The 18,810-nt window shown below is 36.7% G+C and overlaps 1 protein-coding gene across 1 annotated transcript; it reads right to left on the bottom strand.

The window, feature by feature from the left end:
- Positions 1 to 3,653: 3,653 nt before the first annotated feature.
- Positions 3,654 to 17,318, bottom strand: LOC115918839. Its single transcript, XM_030992220.1, has 2 exons — positions 15,481 to 17,318; positions 3,654 to 5,623 (listed from the first exon to the last, which is right to left on the bottom strand). Exons 1-2 carry the CDS (start codon positions 16,953 to 16,955, stop codon positions 5,500 to 5,502), a joined length of 1,599 nt encoding a protein of 532 aa, XP_030848080.1. The 5' UTR covers positions 16,956 to 17,318; the 3' UTR covers positions 3,654 to 5,499.
- Between the last annotated feature and the right edge of the window lie 1,492 nt (positions 17,319 to 18,810).

The raw sequence follows: 18,810 nt of genomic DNA, 5'->3' as shown, positions 1-18,810 counted from the left end.
TATCTCTTTCCTTCCCCCTCCCCCTCTTTCTCAGGCTCTCTCTCCCTCACTCTTTCTCTTTCACACTCCCTCTTTGTCTGTCTGTCTGTCTCTCTCTCTCTCCTCCTCTCTCTCTCCCTCCCCTCCTTCTCTCTCTGGCACCCCTTTGCCTCCCCCTCTTCTCTTTTTTTCCTTGATCTATAGAATAAATCAAATAATATTGAAGGGACAATAGCCTCATTGCCATGACTTGTGAGCGAAATGATCTAGTTTCAAATAAAACCTATATAATTATTACTTAGCTCAGAGCTGTGGATGATTGGCAGCTCTAAAACACAGGATATATACAGGTTCTAAAGATCAAGATTATAGTAAACACGGGTCAAGGTAGACTAACAACTGAAGCCTTTGAAAAGTAAACAGAATAATGAACAATTATTATGCCACAGTATCGTGACCTATATAACTGTGTTATAATCAATCATTTTAGCAATTAACCTATATTTTCTTTTCTTTTGTCAATAGATATTAGTTGTAGGTAATGGCATTGGAAATATGAAATATTCACTTCTGAATATTATTTTAAATTATGCGCAATGTGCAATTTATAAAGGTTACGTTAAGAAGATTGTTAATGGTTCTGTTTATTACCCACATACTTTGTTTATTGAATTCAAGTCATTGCTAAGATTATTTTTAAGATATGAATGTTTTATCAAAGAAAATAATACTAAGCTGGAAGCATTGTTGAATATACTTTAATATTTAGCCTTTGTTATGTTTCACTCAATCATTGAGTTATTAATGTAAATATGTATCGAAATTACGGAAATAAAAACCTCGCTTGAGGATAAGAGGAAAAAAAATCAACCTATATTAACCAATATTCATCAATCAATCAGCCAGTCTACCAGACTAATCAATTTAATCTATCTTTCTATCAATCAATCAATCAACCAATCATCTACTAATGCAATTATAAACAATAAATCATTCTAATAACCCCAAATTAAATGTTCAATTAATCAGTTAATCATTCAACAAGTCAGTTTATATACCCTGTATTGTTGTCGTTTTTATTTTTGTTGCATTACCGGTAATACATAAACAGGGGGTGTTTCACAAAACTTAACTCCAAGTTGGACTTAAACATTATGGAATGCAATTTGTAGCCTTAAAATAAACATATTCAAAGGCAAAAATTCAATTATTTTAGACTTTTCATAAATTCCTTATTAATAATAATAATAATCATGAGATTTATATAGCGCCATTATCCATTTAAATTAAATGCTCAAGGCGCTTCAAAATATTAGGGAACACATTAAGTCATTGACAATATTTTATGCCTTTTAAAATAACTTTTATAATTTGTTTTCAAAGATACCAACGGCTTTCCATATTTTAATGTTAAGTCCAACTTAGCAATAAGTTCAACTTAGGATCTTTGTGAAACACCCCCCCCCCCCCCAGAAAGGCCCGGGCCAAAAGTTGGATTCGAATCTTCAATCCTTGGATTGGGGGTAAAGTAAATGAACCACTATTTCACGAGGCTTGCATTGGAACTGGCGGTATCATGAACAAATACTTACAAGCCTATTATAATATTTGTTTGATATCATTCTCAATTCAAATGCAAGTTGGTTAGACCTCCTTCTTAAGAAAAAGAAATTAACAAGTATATCTCACATCGCTGTAGACGATAATCATTGACAATACATTCCTCGCTATACCCAAACAAAAATACCATAACACATGGATGAATTACGATATAGTTACTTTTTAATAATGTATGTTAAGTACCAAAATATTATCATTATACAGCTTTTCAGTAAACTGTTACTAAACACTTATTTCAACTTAAAAACTGAAATGTATAATGACGCAAAATATATTGATTCTGATCATGCATTTGACCGAAAGAATTGTTATTATAAAAATATTTAATTTCATATAAAATATAAGAAAAATATGGATATTTACTCTTTACTCATTTACTCTCGGGTAGGAAATTAAAGGAGAATGATGAAGGAAATATTCGTATGCAAACGTTATTGGAAATGTTTGACATCATGTAGGAATATTATAACATACATTGGAAGGCTTAAGTTATCATACTGTTATGAAAATGTTTATCCAAAGTACAATAGACATAATAATAACTCAATATAATGTACTTGTATAATGTTTATGTACTAACCCCGTGTTTCTTGCATAGAACATTCATATTGAGTAACATGTAGAAAAATCATGTGCATAATCGCGTTATAGCCTTTTGTCAATCTCAGTAAATTTCTCTGGGATAGGTAATAAAATTAAAGGGTGCATTACGAAAACTGCAAAAACTTGCTTTGGCTTTACTCATATGTATTATGATCTATAGTTCAAATTGTTTTAAACCGAACATGATATTTGATGATGATTATTGTTGTGATTCATAAATTGTTATACCTCACCAGTTTATTCTTATCATTTCTGTAAAGTCACATGGATTGGAAAAGAAGACCTTCGGGTTATAGTCATTAAGTTAATCTTTTTCTTTTCCCGGCATCCATGTGACTCTTTTCAAAATGCACTCTTGTTTTGTATTCACTGATTTTTCTTTGTCTTTGCCAAATAAATTATAATAATAGTTATAATAATATTTTGAGACTTACACAAAAATAACATAAAACATTAAGAGTCATATCCTTCAATTTCATATGACGTTCAAAAAGCATTTAGATATAATAATAATGATAAAAGGCACGTTATTTGTATCGTGCAAGAATATTGCTTCAGCCTGGCTACCCTTACAAAAAAAAAAAGAGTACAAAACTGCATTTTGAGGAGTCTCTTCCTAAACGCCCGCCTGGGTCGAGAATGGAAAATGTTAATATTTTGCCAGATGAAGTTAGTACTAAGGCAGGGATTTGAACCCCGAACCCTGTGATCCACAGTCCCTGCGCTGATTTATCCTTTACAAGCACATCCGAAAATTGTCAAAAGAATATATCTTATATCAGAAAAAACGATGAAAATCATTTCATCGACTGAAAATCAATCTGTTTACCTGTTTACCAAACTGTATATTCATAACATCTTTGTGAATGACTTAGCATGTTGAATTTAAGTGCACATCAAGATTGTAAAAGTCTATCATTGTTACGAACATCAGCAAGATCAACGTATTGCAGTATTTTCATTGCTTATAACATGTACAAAGTGACACTTCATTTTTAGGTATATTTTTTTCTTTCTTTTTCATTTTGCTAATACATTATTTTTCTCTAGCCGCTAATCATTTTATAAACAATTAGAGGGATACGGTAGACGCGCATTATACTACAGCGTCTTCATAATTATAAGCATTCCACATATTGTATAAAGATATAGACCGGTAGTGGTAAAATTGCGGTTCAAGGGTTTTGGGTGCAAAATATCCATTCACTATTGTTTAAATATTGCCTTCAGATGGCAATACTTCAACCTAAATTCGCAAAAAAGCAGAATATATGCCCAAATGCTCAATGTTGAAGTGCATTCGTGATATATCCAGGCCGGATCAATATGATAATTTACCAAATATATCAATTAATAGGCGGTTTCCGGCAAAATTTGTATCATCACGTTTTAGTCCAAACATATCTTTCACATGATTGGTAATAAGAGCTTCCATTTCATTTTTTGAGAGGGGGGGGGGGGGTGTTTCCAAAACTGGTCTATACCTTTAAGACCCGTTGCATACGAGGTCTCATTTTGCTGTCGTACTGCTGCGTCAGCAACTGGCGCGTTTTTTGACGCGCCTTTGAGAGAGATATCTTACAAGCACTGAATGCAAAATGAAAAGTGTAATATTGCGTTGACTTATTGGCGCATGCTATATTAGCGCTCTATTATTAGCGCATGTAATGACGCAATCGAAATTGACGCACCGTGTACAACAATAATCACTCGCTTGCATACAAACTTCAGCCTTTGAATGAGTATATAATATAAGGTACAATGGATTGTCATTTAGCTATAAGAGGTACGTGCACGTATGCCAGTTTACCCCGACAGTTAACTTTATATTTCAAAGACATTACAAAACAAACAAGTAATTCAGCCTAATTGCATTTTGTAGACACCAATGTAAAGAGAGAAAAATACAGGAAGAAATATTCATGCCTTCTACGCTCTAGTTTCTATACGGAGGTATACAATTCTCCTTATGACAAGAATTATTACCATCAACGAAAAAGAACTAATATAAACATTATATATTAACAACAGTCTAGGGATCAGTTTTAAATTTCGTAGTATGTAACAGAGTGAGAAAATGAATCTTCGCAACGATATGGCTATACAATATAATTCAATAATTTTCATACCTTTGAACATTTCGAAATTATGCAAAAATTCGTATCAAAATACACTTTAAACAAAATATAAAGAAACAAGATGAAGACAAAATCTACATAATAAATTTTGATCATTTTGATGAAAAATATTAACAATGCAATTTTATAGACAGCGATATAGGTTATTTCAATATTCACATTAACCATTATAATTATAATGGAAGCACTACTGTATAGACCTACATGTGCGGCTCTCACGAGACCAAAGGCCTGCGAGACTAATAATATTCTTGTGAGCCTTCTACGTATTCAGCGACTATCTTATTCTTTATTTTCTCGTTTATTTCTTTGATTTTCTATCTTTAAGTATCATATGCAATTTCTTATTGTAATTATATAGGCCTTTCTTTGTTTTCCTCTATCTACCCCCTTCTCTCTCTATATATATTTCCTTACGTAATCCATTGGTTTTTCCAATGTTCATGAACGCAATTTATCTCCCCTAAAATTTCTTGCATGGACCTCTCGGAGCTCTTTGTCTCGTGTGCTATCGGTCTCGTGTGCTATCGGTCTCGTAGGCTGTCGATCACGTGGCCTGCAGGCCTCTTATAGAATGCCGGTCTCGCGGGCTGTCAGTCTCGTAACTTGTTCATTGAAGGAGATTACCATCCCCCTTCCTTCGTAAAACAAGAACAACACAAAATGTAAATGAATTCTTTGCGTTCTGCGTTTCTTTTCAAAGTGAGGAGCTACTGTAGTTATACTCCAGTTTCATCAACGAGACCGATATCAGTCCGAGCGTGGAATCCGTTACCCCTAATGGCCCAAAATTGGTCGCTTTGGAGCAAAGAGAAATAATAAAAAATTGCATATATCTCAATGGTTTGGAGTCGGTTTGGCGATGTGTCCGAAGTATTACTCACACATACAAACTTCGGCAAATAGATGTTTAAGTAAACGCGATGACAGTTAATAAGATGATGACAGTTAATAAGATGATGATATTGAAGCTCACAAACACCAAAAATGGACATCAATAACATTGACGTAGGACTAGAATGTCGTGTCGATGACAACAACCACGACGAAGATGATGAAAGCGTTGTCGATGACGGCAATGATCACCACTCACTCTATCGTCAATATACACTTATTCGCTGGCAAGAATAGTCAAGTCGATGTCGTCGTCCCGCTGCTGTTATACAATGCTGTCGTCGGGAGCAGCGACCGTCTTTGTCGATGTCGGCCCCTGGTCGTCTTCTGGGGTTTCCTTCCTTGTAACGACGCCATTTTGATCGATGGCCATCTTGTAGAGGATTTTTCTATAAAAAGAAATGGAAATGGAAAACGTAAAAAGAAAAATTAGCAACGATCTTTGCATTGATATATAAAAAGGGGTCACATCAATTATTATCTGTCTATATTAGCTACATTGCAAAAGGACCATATCACTATTAAAGCACAATTTAAAAAAAAATATATTTAAAAAAATCTAACTTCACATGGTCAAGGGAAAAATCGTCATACGTTTATAGAATAGTTTAATACTATATCCCTCTTTTCCACAATAATTCAATTTCAGTGCTGTATTTGATAATATCCTTGTGATGTATAATCTATGCTCCATAAAAGTTAACTGTATATCTTAAAGTGAACTTTGTCTTACAAAGCCATCACAGGCTTGTTACAGTTCTCCTATTTTTTCATTTTATATAAATTGTTTTTATTTCATATAATTTTAAACATCACAGATTTCCATCTTAAGAGATGCTCAAGGTGCCCACAAATACATTTAATTCATAAGCCCCTTAGTCATGTAAGTAAACCAATATAAATATTAGTAGTCAATTAACTACAAGCTTAAATCTAAGAAGGAAAACTTTAATTATTGTAACCAGCAAGCATTACAGGTGAGTCTTGCGTACGGCTTGGAAGGTTTAAAGGTTATTGACTCTTTGAAAAGAAAAGGATAATTTATTCGACAGAGAGGGAGCTGCTGATACCACCCCACCTTCTTTTAAAGGTATAGACCAGTTTTGGAAAATGGAAACGCCCCCTCTCGAAAAACGAAATGGAAGCTCTTATTACCAATCATGTGAAATAATATGTTTCGACTAATAGTAATACGTGATGATACAAAATTTTCCGGGAAACCGCCTACTATAATTGATATATTATTATATATATCTGTCCGAACTGGATAGATATCGCGTAGTCCTGCATATACATTTTTCTCTGAAAAGTGCTGGTAACTTTACCGAGACTGGGCCAAATTTCTTATCATTTTGATGATTCCAGAACCTTGCAGTACACACCAATACTTATATGCTAGATGATCAACCTTTTCTGATCAATTCCACACCGTTTCTTCCACAATGCAATCGCATGACCGAAACTGGTCTATACCTTTAAGCCTAATCACTAAATGAAGAACGACATGGAATCCCCCCCCCCTCCACATATTCATGTGAATAACACGTCTCTAATAGGGTCTCTATACTAAAAAAAATCCATACTAAAAGGGGCAATGTGATCACGAATTAGTGAGTGTAGCGTGGAAAACCATGACTAAAATCTGCCGAAATATCAAGAGCTAGATAAATACAACTGCCAAGCACTACAGAATAGGGAGATATATTCATAGTACAGTTTAAACAAACCGAATGCTTCCCATTCTTAAGCAAATGGTACTTAAAGCAGGATTAAAGGGGCTCATATTGCTCATAAATCTAAGTTCGAGGACTTATGGTATAGGCACCTCACTGTAAAACGTAGTAATTTAAAACTTTTTTATTTAGGGGGGGGGGGGGGTGTCCAAGACTACTTTGGCTCATGAGGGTTTCGAAAAAACGGCCCCAGATGGAAATTTCTCATGTTGTTGTTAACGTTGGTCTACAGAAAGTAACTTCACTCCTTTCTTTTATAATTCCTATTACTTATTACGTATCGCTGTACGTAGCAATTCTACATAGAATTTTAATCATATAACGATTTTTCCCATTTGGTTTCGAGTCGATACTGTCGGCACATGTAGTAAATAATACAAATGTGATCCCCAATGTGCCCCTGATTCCTGGACTAGAAGCAGTTAAGCCCCCAAAAGGATACCTGAAAATGATATGTTTTTGTTTGGTCAAAGAAACTCATCTGTGCCCCCATGTTTATCCCGGATCCGCTATTGCAGTTACTAAAACTGTACAATTTAAATATCATTTACAAGAATAGTCTATCAGATCCTGTTTTCAAACAAGTCTTTTCTTTTTGTCCGAATAGATGATCTGTGACACCAGTCCGACCGCAAAAACCAACGGCAAACCGACCGATTTAAAAAAAAAAAAAAATTCAGTGGGGGTCACGCCATTCTCTTTTTCGGTCTGTAGTCAGTCTGGTGTTGGTCTCGTGGGGGCGACTGTGGTATTTGCCTCGCATTCTGGTCGACCAGCTAGACAAAAATGATTCCAATAATAATACAAGTTCAGATATGATACAAGGCTACTGTGGTTGTTTTGAGGGAGAGAATCATAATGGCACAGTCTATTGTCCATAAAGTATGGACAAAGCTGTTATAGAGACAGCAACTAGACAACGACTTTTACAGGTAAACTAAATGGGAAAAGAATCTTAATACGTCGAATAACGCCAAGTGGAATTTAGACAAACATGATTCCAATAGTAATTTAAGTTCAGATATGATACAAGGTTACCGTGGTTGTTTTGAGGGAGAGAATCATCGTTGCGCAGTATATTGTCCATAAATAAAAGTAGAATGGGGAAAAAAAACTGTTATCAGGACAGCAACTATATAAGTCTTGATACGACTTTTATAATTAAACTAAATGGGGACAGAATCTCAATACGTCGAAAGAGGGGCAAGAGGAATTAATAGACTTATATCATTGATTGTTAGATATCACAGTTCTATACATCACTAGTAAATGATAAAATCTCTTTTATCACAAAACGTAAGATATAAAGCAACTTGATGCCTATACTTTACTTTTTAAATTTCTAAATTTCTTTCATCAAAATCGGAAATTAGCATATGATGTAATTGTACATGAATAAACTGTATACTAACTAATGGCCTATAGAGAATATTGTGCCCTCTCAGAAAGCTTTTATTTACATTCGACACTGAACTAATGATATATCCATTTGTTTGCTCGAATATTATATAGCGTGCGAAAAGGTAACACACTTCTTTTTCTTGTCCAGTTACACAAATAAGTTATTCTTCTCATGACAAATGAACTGACATTTCAAGATTAATCGGGGGGGGGGGGGGGTTCACTCCTAACATGACTGGCTATATACGCACCCGCGTCTAAAAAAGCTTCGAAATGGTTTTCAGCTATATACGGCGTCGTCGACGTTTTCCTTAAAAAGGGGGTGTATTTCAAGCACTAATCGCACAAAAACCGAAAAAGGTACCTTTTCAGGTTCACAGGTTTTGACCCATGTGCGACACTTACGCCTTTAGGGTCACTTCAGAAAAGGTGCGATACGCCATTAGGGTCCATTTCAGAGGTTGATGGACACGGGTGGGTAGCACTTGTGTCTGAGAGTGACCCCCCCCCCCCCCGGAGATAAACCCTTTAACCATTGAACAAATACTTAATGCCACTCCTATATTTTCCCCCAATTCAATCTTAGTTACTTTTTTCTGCGCTACAAAAAATGTAGACAATGATATTTTCATCCAAGTGCATCTTTGCATAAAATCAGCTCCGTTGTAAAAGATTAAATTATGTTTGTAAAACGTGAACTGAATATGGTTTTGCCGATTCGCTGCATGATTCTACAGTACATGATGGTTGTTTGCGTGAGAAAATGAGCTTGTTTGAACTGTGCATTATTATGCCCGGTCTATAAACCCCGCTGACTTCATATTGTATCTGTTTATATAGGCAGACGTGACTGAACAAATCATTTAAAATGCATTGGAATTTGGTAATGAAAAATACAGAGTAATGACGTCAAACATTTGCTAATACAACATTCTTCTCAAAAAAAGGTGCGCGGCATGGAAATGTCACACACCAAAACAAGGTCATTTTGGCTAAGTGAAAACCATTACTGAATTTCAGGAGACATTTGATTTTCTTCTGCATTCATGAAAGTTTACAGTTTCGATAACAATAATATGAAATACAATAAATATTTTACTGGCAATGAAACATAAATTAATTCTACCTTGAGTATTCTGATAATAACATCGTTTTAACTTTGGCCTTAAATGAGTAGAGGGAGCAACATGAATTAATAGATTCTGGGAGAGAGTTCCATAGGTCAGGATCATGGTGTCTTATGGATCTATGGGCAATAAGTAATTTCGGGTTTATTAGATGAAAATTTGAGGAATTGCAGGTAGGGTAAGAGTGAATAGCTTTATTCATAGTGTAAAAGTTTTGAAAGGTGGTTATGGCTATTTGGATAAAAGGAAATTATTTGTACTAGATGGATATTGTTGATGTTGTTGTTAATGTTGGTCTACAGAAGGTCATTTCTCTTATACCTTTCTTTTTATAATTCCTATGCTTCTTGCGTATTGCTGCACGTAGCAATTCTACATAGAGTAAGAGTGAATATCTTTATTCATAGTGTAAAAGTTTTGAAAGGTGGTTATGGCTATTTGGATAAAAGGAAATGATTAGACGTGATAAAAGGCAGTCATTCGGCCTCACGTTCATTAAACCACTGACAAAGGGTTAACACTGAAATAAAATGCCGAACAAAAACCAAAACCATTTCCGTTTCAGCGTCTATTCTGAGCCACAGGGGCGTTAACTCTGTTGTAAAGCATAATTATGATCGTTTACATCGTTGTGGATCGAAACAGAATATACGAGCTTTCATTTACAATAGAGGTAGGATGCGACCGTCATTGTTGGTCAACCAGTCTTTGAGCGTCAAGTAATGCCTGGCTGGAATGCTCCACAGGGAGTGGAGATTGTGCACACAGTGTATGCGGGAAAGTATTGAATCCAATGACCGGGGTAATAGTATATTTGTAAAGTGCTTAGAGACATTGTATCAAGCGCTATATAAAAGCTAAATATTATTTAAATTATTTTATATAAAACGATATTGCCATTAAAATACGAGAATGACACACACAATGGTAAATTTAGATAATCAATATTCAAGACAAGGATATAGATTGTAATCATTGTAACGTAGGAACACAATCACTACAGTGAATAACAATACAATGCCTTTACTTGATATTAAGCAACACATAACGATATAGTTGAAATCAATTGGTCGATGGCCTGTAATAATAATAATACTCAGTTCTTTTATAGCGCATAACACATTACAGGATGTCATGTCCCTATGCACTTCAAATAGAAAAGATAGGGTTACAAGAAAAAGTCATACCAATTAGAAAATTCACTTAGAAGCAAGGAAGTACATGTAGTGTTGGACGCTGAGTTCATGAGTGTACACTTTTAACATTGAATAAATACGTTTTATTACGTATTTATTGCGCCTGTAATATAATTATGATTTCGTCCTGTATATAGCTGGCAATAGATCGCAGAGACTTCATACAATCTGGAATGTCAATATATATCCAATGCAAATTATGTTGGAATGACCTAATACGTCATTGTGATGTTAGCACAAACTAAAAGGTGACTGCAAAGGCTTTTGAAACTTCCTTGGGTAGATTTTTCGAAAGTCTTTGCTATCATTTGAATTATGGTCCCATTGTATGGGGTATGTTTTATTTGGGTACCGTCGACTCCCAATAAATATCAAGTCCCCATTGCATGTTACCAGTGTCGTAGTCGAGATCGAAGGGTCCCCAGACCAAGAACAGTCATGACAGTATGAAACTTTTGATTACTTTTGAACTTCAATGCCCAACAGTGTCAATTTTCAAAAGAAAGCTTAAGCATTATCTTGTAAATGAATATGTGTAACTAGAATTTTTTTTACATAAATGTCTTTCTTGATTTGTTTGGATGTATTTGTCTGGTTTATTTCTATATGTTGATGTTTGCGTCATTTTAATCTTTGTATTTTTATCTTGTTTTAAGATATTTAAGAAACTTTTTTATGTAAATGTTATTATCTTTAGGAATAACCTTTATAGGCCAATGGCCTCTCTCTTCCCCATCACATTATGATTTCAATTGAAGATGTTTCATTTTAACATTTATTATTGTATATATGCATATAAATTGTACTTGTGTTTTTTTAAAATCAGATCTGGAAATAAAAATTTGAACTTGAACATTCAATCTGCATTATGTCTCGTAGTCAACACCAAACCCGAGACACCCAGATCCGAGGAATGTACTGGGCTCGCTGCTTTACATCGTCGGCAACATTGTGAGCCTGGGTCAAAGTTCAATACATTAAAACTCGAGATCTATGTAGACTGGTCTCGCTGCTATACAACATTGGTAACATTATGCTCCTATCGTTGGTGGAGCAAAGGTCGAGCCATTAAGGAGCAATGGCACCCCTCACCTTTTCCTCTCTACCCCCTCTACTTCCTTTCAGTCGTGAGTGGGGGGGGGGGGGGGGGGGAGGGGACATGCTCACTTGTTCACTTCGAAGATACCCTGAGTGCCACGGTGCTTTTAATGTTCGAACATTCACGATAAAAGGTGTGGTGCCATGAGAGAGGACATAGGGTGTATAGGGTGTGGTGGGAAAGTGACGCAGAATGGTGCCAACTTACTATTATTATTATTAGACAAAATTCTTTCTTTTTATCAATGGTTAATTTTCCTTTCTCGTTTTAACAATCTGGAATATCAAACGTAGGCCCATTCAAGTTTGCAGACTTTATTGTATGCGAGACCAATCGGCATGCGAAAGAATACAATGTATGACGTCTTCGAGTATTTGCTTTCGAGCTCCGCCCGAATTCCTTTATATCAAAGAAGTTTCTGCAAGTTAAAGATAAACTTGAGTTCTGGTAAAAAAAGATAATGAATTCTAACATAATCAAACGAAACTTACACTGAATATTCAAGATTACAAACAATTGTCATTTGCCAAACAATTTTGGTAGAAAATGTATACTGGCTGAGTAATGAGCATCAAAAGATAAGGAAATCAGTAGCCCCGACACTATTTGAGTAGTCCCATATACATCTTTCTGTGTACAGTGCTTGTTACTTTACCAAGACTGGGCCAAATTGATTATGATTTTGATGACTCCAGAACCTTGCATTACACACCAATATTTACATGCTACATGATCAACTTGTTCTGATCCATTCCGCACCTTTTCTTTCACAATGCATGACCAGAACTCAACAATATCTTTAACCGGATATGGCATTATTTTGGGGCGTTCCCATTCTATGATAGTTTCAGAAATTACATGTGGCTGTGGAATATAATATCGACGATCCTAATATGAGGAACAAAGAGAAAAGAGGGCAAGGTCGTTTTCATTTAGAAGTATCCGCACGTACATATACGGTTTTAAGATTCATTCATAATCTTGTTATTGTGTGTAATTGGGTTTTACAGACGTGTATATCATTCAGACTATTTCGACTATTCGACTATTTGCGAACGACCTTTGACGTCACCATCTGGAAAACGTGACTTAATTTCGAATCTGGGTTCAACCGACCTATAACGTTACCATCCGAAAGACGTGACTTAACTTCGAATCGGGGTTCGACTGACCATTAATGCCACCATCCGAAAGGTGTTACTTAATTTCGAACCTGGATTCGATCAGAGCCACTTTGAAGGCAAAGACTATGAAGACAGAGAGAAACATCATATTGTAGACAGTTATCCTAGACTACTTGTTTGTAACTCAAGTACGTGTTCTTGGTTGTTGATGAATAACTACTATATGTGTTGTGGTCTATAGTGGATAAGCCGCCGGACTGTAAACCACAGGGTACGGGGTTCGAATCCCTGCCCGCGCACTAAGCTCCTTTGACAAGACATTAATCTACATTTGCCACACTCGACCCAGGTTAGGTAAATGGGAACCTGGCAATTCCTTAAAATGCTAGAGTGCCAAATGGCAGCTACACGTATGTGTCTGACAGACATGAGCGCTAGACCAGAACCATTTTTATTTTCAATTAAAAAAATGTACAGGCTTCATTAAACAAACTATCATACAGGGCCATCGTCAAGGCATGAGATAATAAGGTAACAAACAGAAGCATAAACTTATATCGAAAAAAAATTTATCAAGATTTGCCAACCATGTACCACTGCACTTAATCCAAACCAACCAACCGTTGCGTTTATTCTGAGTGAAATATGTAGCCAATTTGTTTACTTCTACTCGGAATCTACTAAATCAATTTAGTTCTGAAGGCCATTAAAAAGGTGGGTTATTGTTGAAGCAAGCTAAAGAACGATAAAGTTGCAGTAAGGTAAAGTGAAAAGGACATAGTAAGAGCATGCCAATGTAAATTGCAATGGTATTACAATTCAATTCATTTCCATAAAAATCACATTTCAAAAACACATACATTTTCAACAAGGTACTGTAAATAACATGCAAAATCTGTCACTAGAATTTACATAAGTACATTAACATATCAAACAATAATGGGAAAAGGGTAGTTATAAAAACCCAAATAAATGAGTTTGTCGAGATAGCTCCCCCAAAATAATTAAACAAAATGTGATGAACATAATAAAGATTTGAAATTACATAAACTTGTTTTGCCCCAAAGAAAACTCGTATAACAACAGATAAAAAAAGGTTGAAAAAAAGAAGAAGAAAAAAAACAACAACAAAAAACAGGCCCTACACATACACACACATAAAGTGGAAAAGTATTCTACACAAAATCATATGTGATTAGATGCTGCTTTACACCTCTTTCAATACAACATGATAATAATTAATATTTTGTTATAATATAAATTGCACTAAAAATACTTTTTGTATGCATACATGTAGCTCTTACAAGAGAAAATGAAATAAGAGCGGAAAAGGTTAGAGGTGCAGTTTAAGAGGATAACATGATAAGTTGGAGCTGTAGTAGTAATGGTGGTGGTGAATTAGCATGTAACAGAAACTTCTGTTAGGTACTACTGTAGTACAGTGTAATATCACTCTAAGAATTCTTATTTTCTCAATCGTTATTGGTAAAGGGCGAGTCCACTCCAAAAATAACTTACTTTCAATGGAAGGAGAAAAATCAGACACACCCAACAAAACAAGTTTGAGCAAAATCGAATAACTAATAAGAAAATTATGAATTTGTAATGACATGAACAACTTTGAAAATCAAAGACATACCGGCAACTCACTCACGAGTCTGTGACGTCATTGCCTCACTATCCACTAATTGTTTTCTTTATATTGATAATATAGATTTCCTATTTCCCCCTAAGAATCTTATTTCTTCACACCAGCATCCAAGTTAGATTGATAGTAATATGTGTTTGTGTGGATGCAATAATAAAGTGCAATTTTTTTAGTTAAATCATGAAAAATGTGAATTTTGATGAACTATTTATATAAAAATCAATGATAATGAATATACAATATTCAGGAATAGTATCAATTCATCAAAGATCATAAAAGGTTTTGTGAAAAGTCATCTGTTAAAAGCAAATCATCTTTGGAGTGGACTTAGCCTTTAAGACTTATCATCATTAATATAAACATGGCTATCATATCAAGGGGCTATCAAAATCGTTTTTTTCGAGATTACTATTATAATCATTATCAAGTACATGTAGGAAGGAGGCACGAGTGAGGAGGAGGGGGAGGGGAGCAGGAGCAGAAAGAGGTAGAAGAGAAGAAGAAGAGGAGGGGAGGAGGAGTTGTACTTATTGTAGTAGTATAGTATAGTAGTGGTTGTGAAGTTGTAGTAGTAGTAGTAGTAGTAGTAGAAGTAGATGTAGTAGTAGTATGGTAGTAGTGAAGTAATCGTAGTAGCAGAGGTTATAGCCTTATTAGTTAGTGGTGGCGTTGGTAGTAATAGTAGTTATATCAGCAGCAGCAGCAGCAGTAGTAGTAGTACTAGTAGTGGTGAAGGTGAGGGTGGTGCAGTAGAAGTAGTCGTAGTAGTATAAATTAGAAGTAGAAGTATTGGTAGAAGTAGTAGTACATAGTAGCAGCAGCAGCAGTAGTAGTGAAAAGTAGTAAAAGGAGGAGGACAAGGAGTTTATATACAAACATAAAAATTATACAATATGTGAATATCATGAGTATTCCTACCTTGACAGTGTTGGGTAATCATTGATCATGAGCTGTTTGAGTTTCTCAGCATCCATTGTAACAAGGTTCTGCAGCTCACTGATTCTGCTCTCAAAAGATGCAGTCTTGTTCGGATCGGACTCGCTCGGCCTCCTCGGAGCGATTCCGGGGAATACCGATCCCGTCATCGAAGACGACTGCGATGCCGACGCTGAAGTCGGCGAGAAGGCGATGGGGAACTCATCTTCGCCCTCACCATACGCTGAGTCCTTGGAGTCCGTCCTACCCTGTGCGGATCTCCCATTCTGCCCTGCAGGAGGGCCACCAATTTGGAGCGGTTCCAGAGTTGGTGGGGGCCCTCTGAGCTTGGGAGGGGGGCCTCGTTTGGATGGTGGCCATGCATCGATCTTCATTTTACCAGGGACCTGCTTCTGCGACATATTGACGATATCCTGTCTTTCATCTACATCCTTGTCGGATGTTTTCCGAGCTGGGGTTGGCGTTACCTTGGTAGATGATGATGCCGATGAGGATGATGATGACGTGGTGGATGTAGGAGGATTTTTGTGTTTGCTCTTGGTTGATGACCTGCTACCAACACCGTCATTACTACCATCAGCAGGAGCAGAAGCACCACCAGGGCCACCACTATCATTTGGGGGAGCAGGAGCACCGCCAGGGCCAGCACTATCACTTGCAGGAGCACCACCACTGGTACCCGCCTCTAAAGATGGAGGTGGGCCATGCTTGCCCATAGCCTGTTGTCTCCTTTGCTTCAGCATCCGTTTCCTCTTCAGATCTTCAAAGGCTTCGATGTAAGCCTGAAGCTGCCAGTAAGTCAGTCCCTGAGCGTCCTCCGCCTTGTCGCACAGATAAGCATGAAGCACCAGGACCTGGTTGGCTGGTGAGGGGTCGTCCGTCATCTTACTGATAATCGCAAAGACCTGAGGATGCGTCAAAGACGCAACCCCGTATGTGATGTGATGCAGCGGGATGAAGAAGGTACATCCTTCCTTCTTAGGTTTCAAGAAAGGACCCGTCACTTCCCGACACATCATCCCGTCAACATTAAACGCCAGAAGTGTCTTTGGCAGTTTCTGCTTCACACGGAGTTTGCATAGCTGGTGAACGGGGTCCTCCACGGCCTGGCGCCCAAACTCGGCATCTGCCGGCATCCGCCCGAGATAGTGGACGATGAAGACAGGGTATTCATTCGAGCTTGTCATCACCATGCCCGACATGTCCTTAAATTTTCTCCTCTCCCGTTCCTTCCTGTCCGCTTCCTTTTTCTTCTGCATTCCCTTGTCCTCGACGATAGAATCATCCTTGCTTTGCGCGTCGACAGCGACGTCTGGCTTGTCCCTTCTGGAACTGACGTGAACGCTGTGACGTTTTGCCCTCCTCATTTCCGACGCCTTCTCCTTCTCATCTTTTTTCCTCGCCTCCTCCTCCAAGTCCACGCTCTTCTGTCTGTTGAATTTTTTCAGGAAAGACATGCTGCAAGCGTGATGTCACTGCATAAGCTTCAATCACTATTACACCAATTCAACGTTAACAAATCTCATCCGGACGCATATATCACATTACCAACGTGTGTATTCGCAAATGCAGATCATTCGTACAGCTAACATCGCAAAGTGTCTAAAACAGGTCTAGGCCAAGTGCCTTTTGGATCTGAAGTGACAAGTCCTGATCGACGTTCCCACGACCTTGGCTGTTCGACGCCGCACCAAAAGAAGCACAGTTTCTCCAAGTGCATAAAAACGTGCTGTACTGTTATATCGGTAAGGAAAGTTAGACTCTGCTAACTACATGTACAATGCATATTATATTGGCGTGTTTCTCGCTCTCTCTCCTTTATTGTTAGCATACAATAGGACCCCCACCTACGCAGAAAGTCAACAATGGAGCGCAGTAGAGCACAAAAAACAGTTCTGTCCGTGATATGAACACAGATCGGGCACTATAAGCATTAACCATAGCCCTGCAGGTACCGGCGTCTGTACAGTAGCTTCATGTTGGTCATAAATGAGCGCCAAACTTTCACCAAGAGTGTAAAGTGGTAGTTTAACAAGATTCAAACGTTCTAGATCAATTGATACGTTAATATAAAACGTACTTGTCAAAATACTACAATGTCCCTTCTCTTTTTCAAATCATATATCATAAGAATTGCATGTTATTATATACATATATTTTCATAAGTTCACGCGTTTCATTCGTCATCAAGGGGGCATATAAACGAGCATCAGGCTCTTAATGAGTCCGTTATCCAGTAGTCCAGGACTACTGATGCGTGACGTAAGGCCCCTATTGTAGTCTGACCGGTCTGAACAAGATCACTCGGATAAGCCTGCATTGTGATGGTATGACGAATTCGACCATCTTTTGAGAATAAGAAGGAGGTTTTTTTTGCAACTCCCCTTTTCAGCACGGTGATTCGGTGAATAGGAATAATGACCTCGGACGACAAAACCAACAACGCAGGAACAAAATCAGTATGATGAGTTCAACTGAAAGCTTTTACCTTCAATTTGAGAAATGGTCCTATGGTGTCTTTGAATGTGTATAGTGTCAAATTACCAGCACACAAATCAACGGCGCTCAATGACAAAGTCAACAGCACAAAAATAACCGTGTGATTAAAGTTCATGTCATTAGATATATAATGACAAAGTGGGAACCAGCATGAGCAAAGACATGTGACACACAACATTACATACATACAGACATAATATGTAAGCATGATAGGATAAAGTATATTACTGCGATGGAGGAGATTTTAAAAAGAGACTCAACACATTTAATTACAAACAAATTATATTGATGTAGTTATGTAACAATAATAGTTTATATCACTGAATTATATACATTTTTTTTTTGGTGGTTTCGTGCCTCAAGAATGAAAGGTGGTCTGGGGGTGTTTCACAAAGATCCTAAGTCAAACTTAACTCTAAGTTGGACTTAAATATTATGGAGAGCCATTTGTAGCCTTAAAATAAAATATGTTCAAAGCGAAAATTCAAGTATTTTAGACTTCTTATAAATTCCACATCAAGAACATGAATTCTCCTTGATAATAGAAAATTATGAATGATTTGAATCAACATTTTATGCCTCTTAAAAAAGCTTTTACAAAATAATTTCAAAGATGCTATCGGCTTTCCATAATTGTTAAGTCCAACTTAGAGTTAAGATCGACTTAGGATCTTTGTGAAACACCCCCCTGGTTGAATTACGGCCTTTGTTTAATAATTTTAGATGTAAGCTTTAATATGTCACATTGTCAAGCAATATAATTCAGGACAAATCAATTTTTACATAGTTAAAAAAATACAAAACTTGGTAAGC

Source organism: Strongylocentrotus purpuratus, unplaced genomic scaffold, assembly GCF_000002235.5.
Source record: "Strongylocentrotus purpuratus isolate Spur 01 unplaced genomic scaffold, Spur_5.0 spur5_scaffold_2, whole genome shotgun sequence".
In the NCBI taxonomy this organism is placed as follows: domain Eukaryota; kingdom Metazoa; phylum Echinodermata; class Echinoidea; order Camarodonta; family Strongylocentrotidae; genus Strongylocentrotus; species Strongylocentrotus purpuratus.
The sequence above is the reverse complement of the archived record's forward strand: the minus strand, read 5'-3'. Positions and strand labels throughout refer to the sequence as shown.

Coding starts and splice junctions, on each gene's coding strand:
- LOC115918839 (XM_030992220.1), bottom strand. CDS start 16,955: ATGTCTTTCCTGAAAAAATTCAACAGACAGAAGAGCGTGGACTTGGAG. Junction 5,624..15,480: donor GATTACCCAACACTGTCAAG/GTAGGAATACTC, acceptor TTCTTTTTATAG/AAAAATCCTCTACAAGATGG.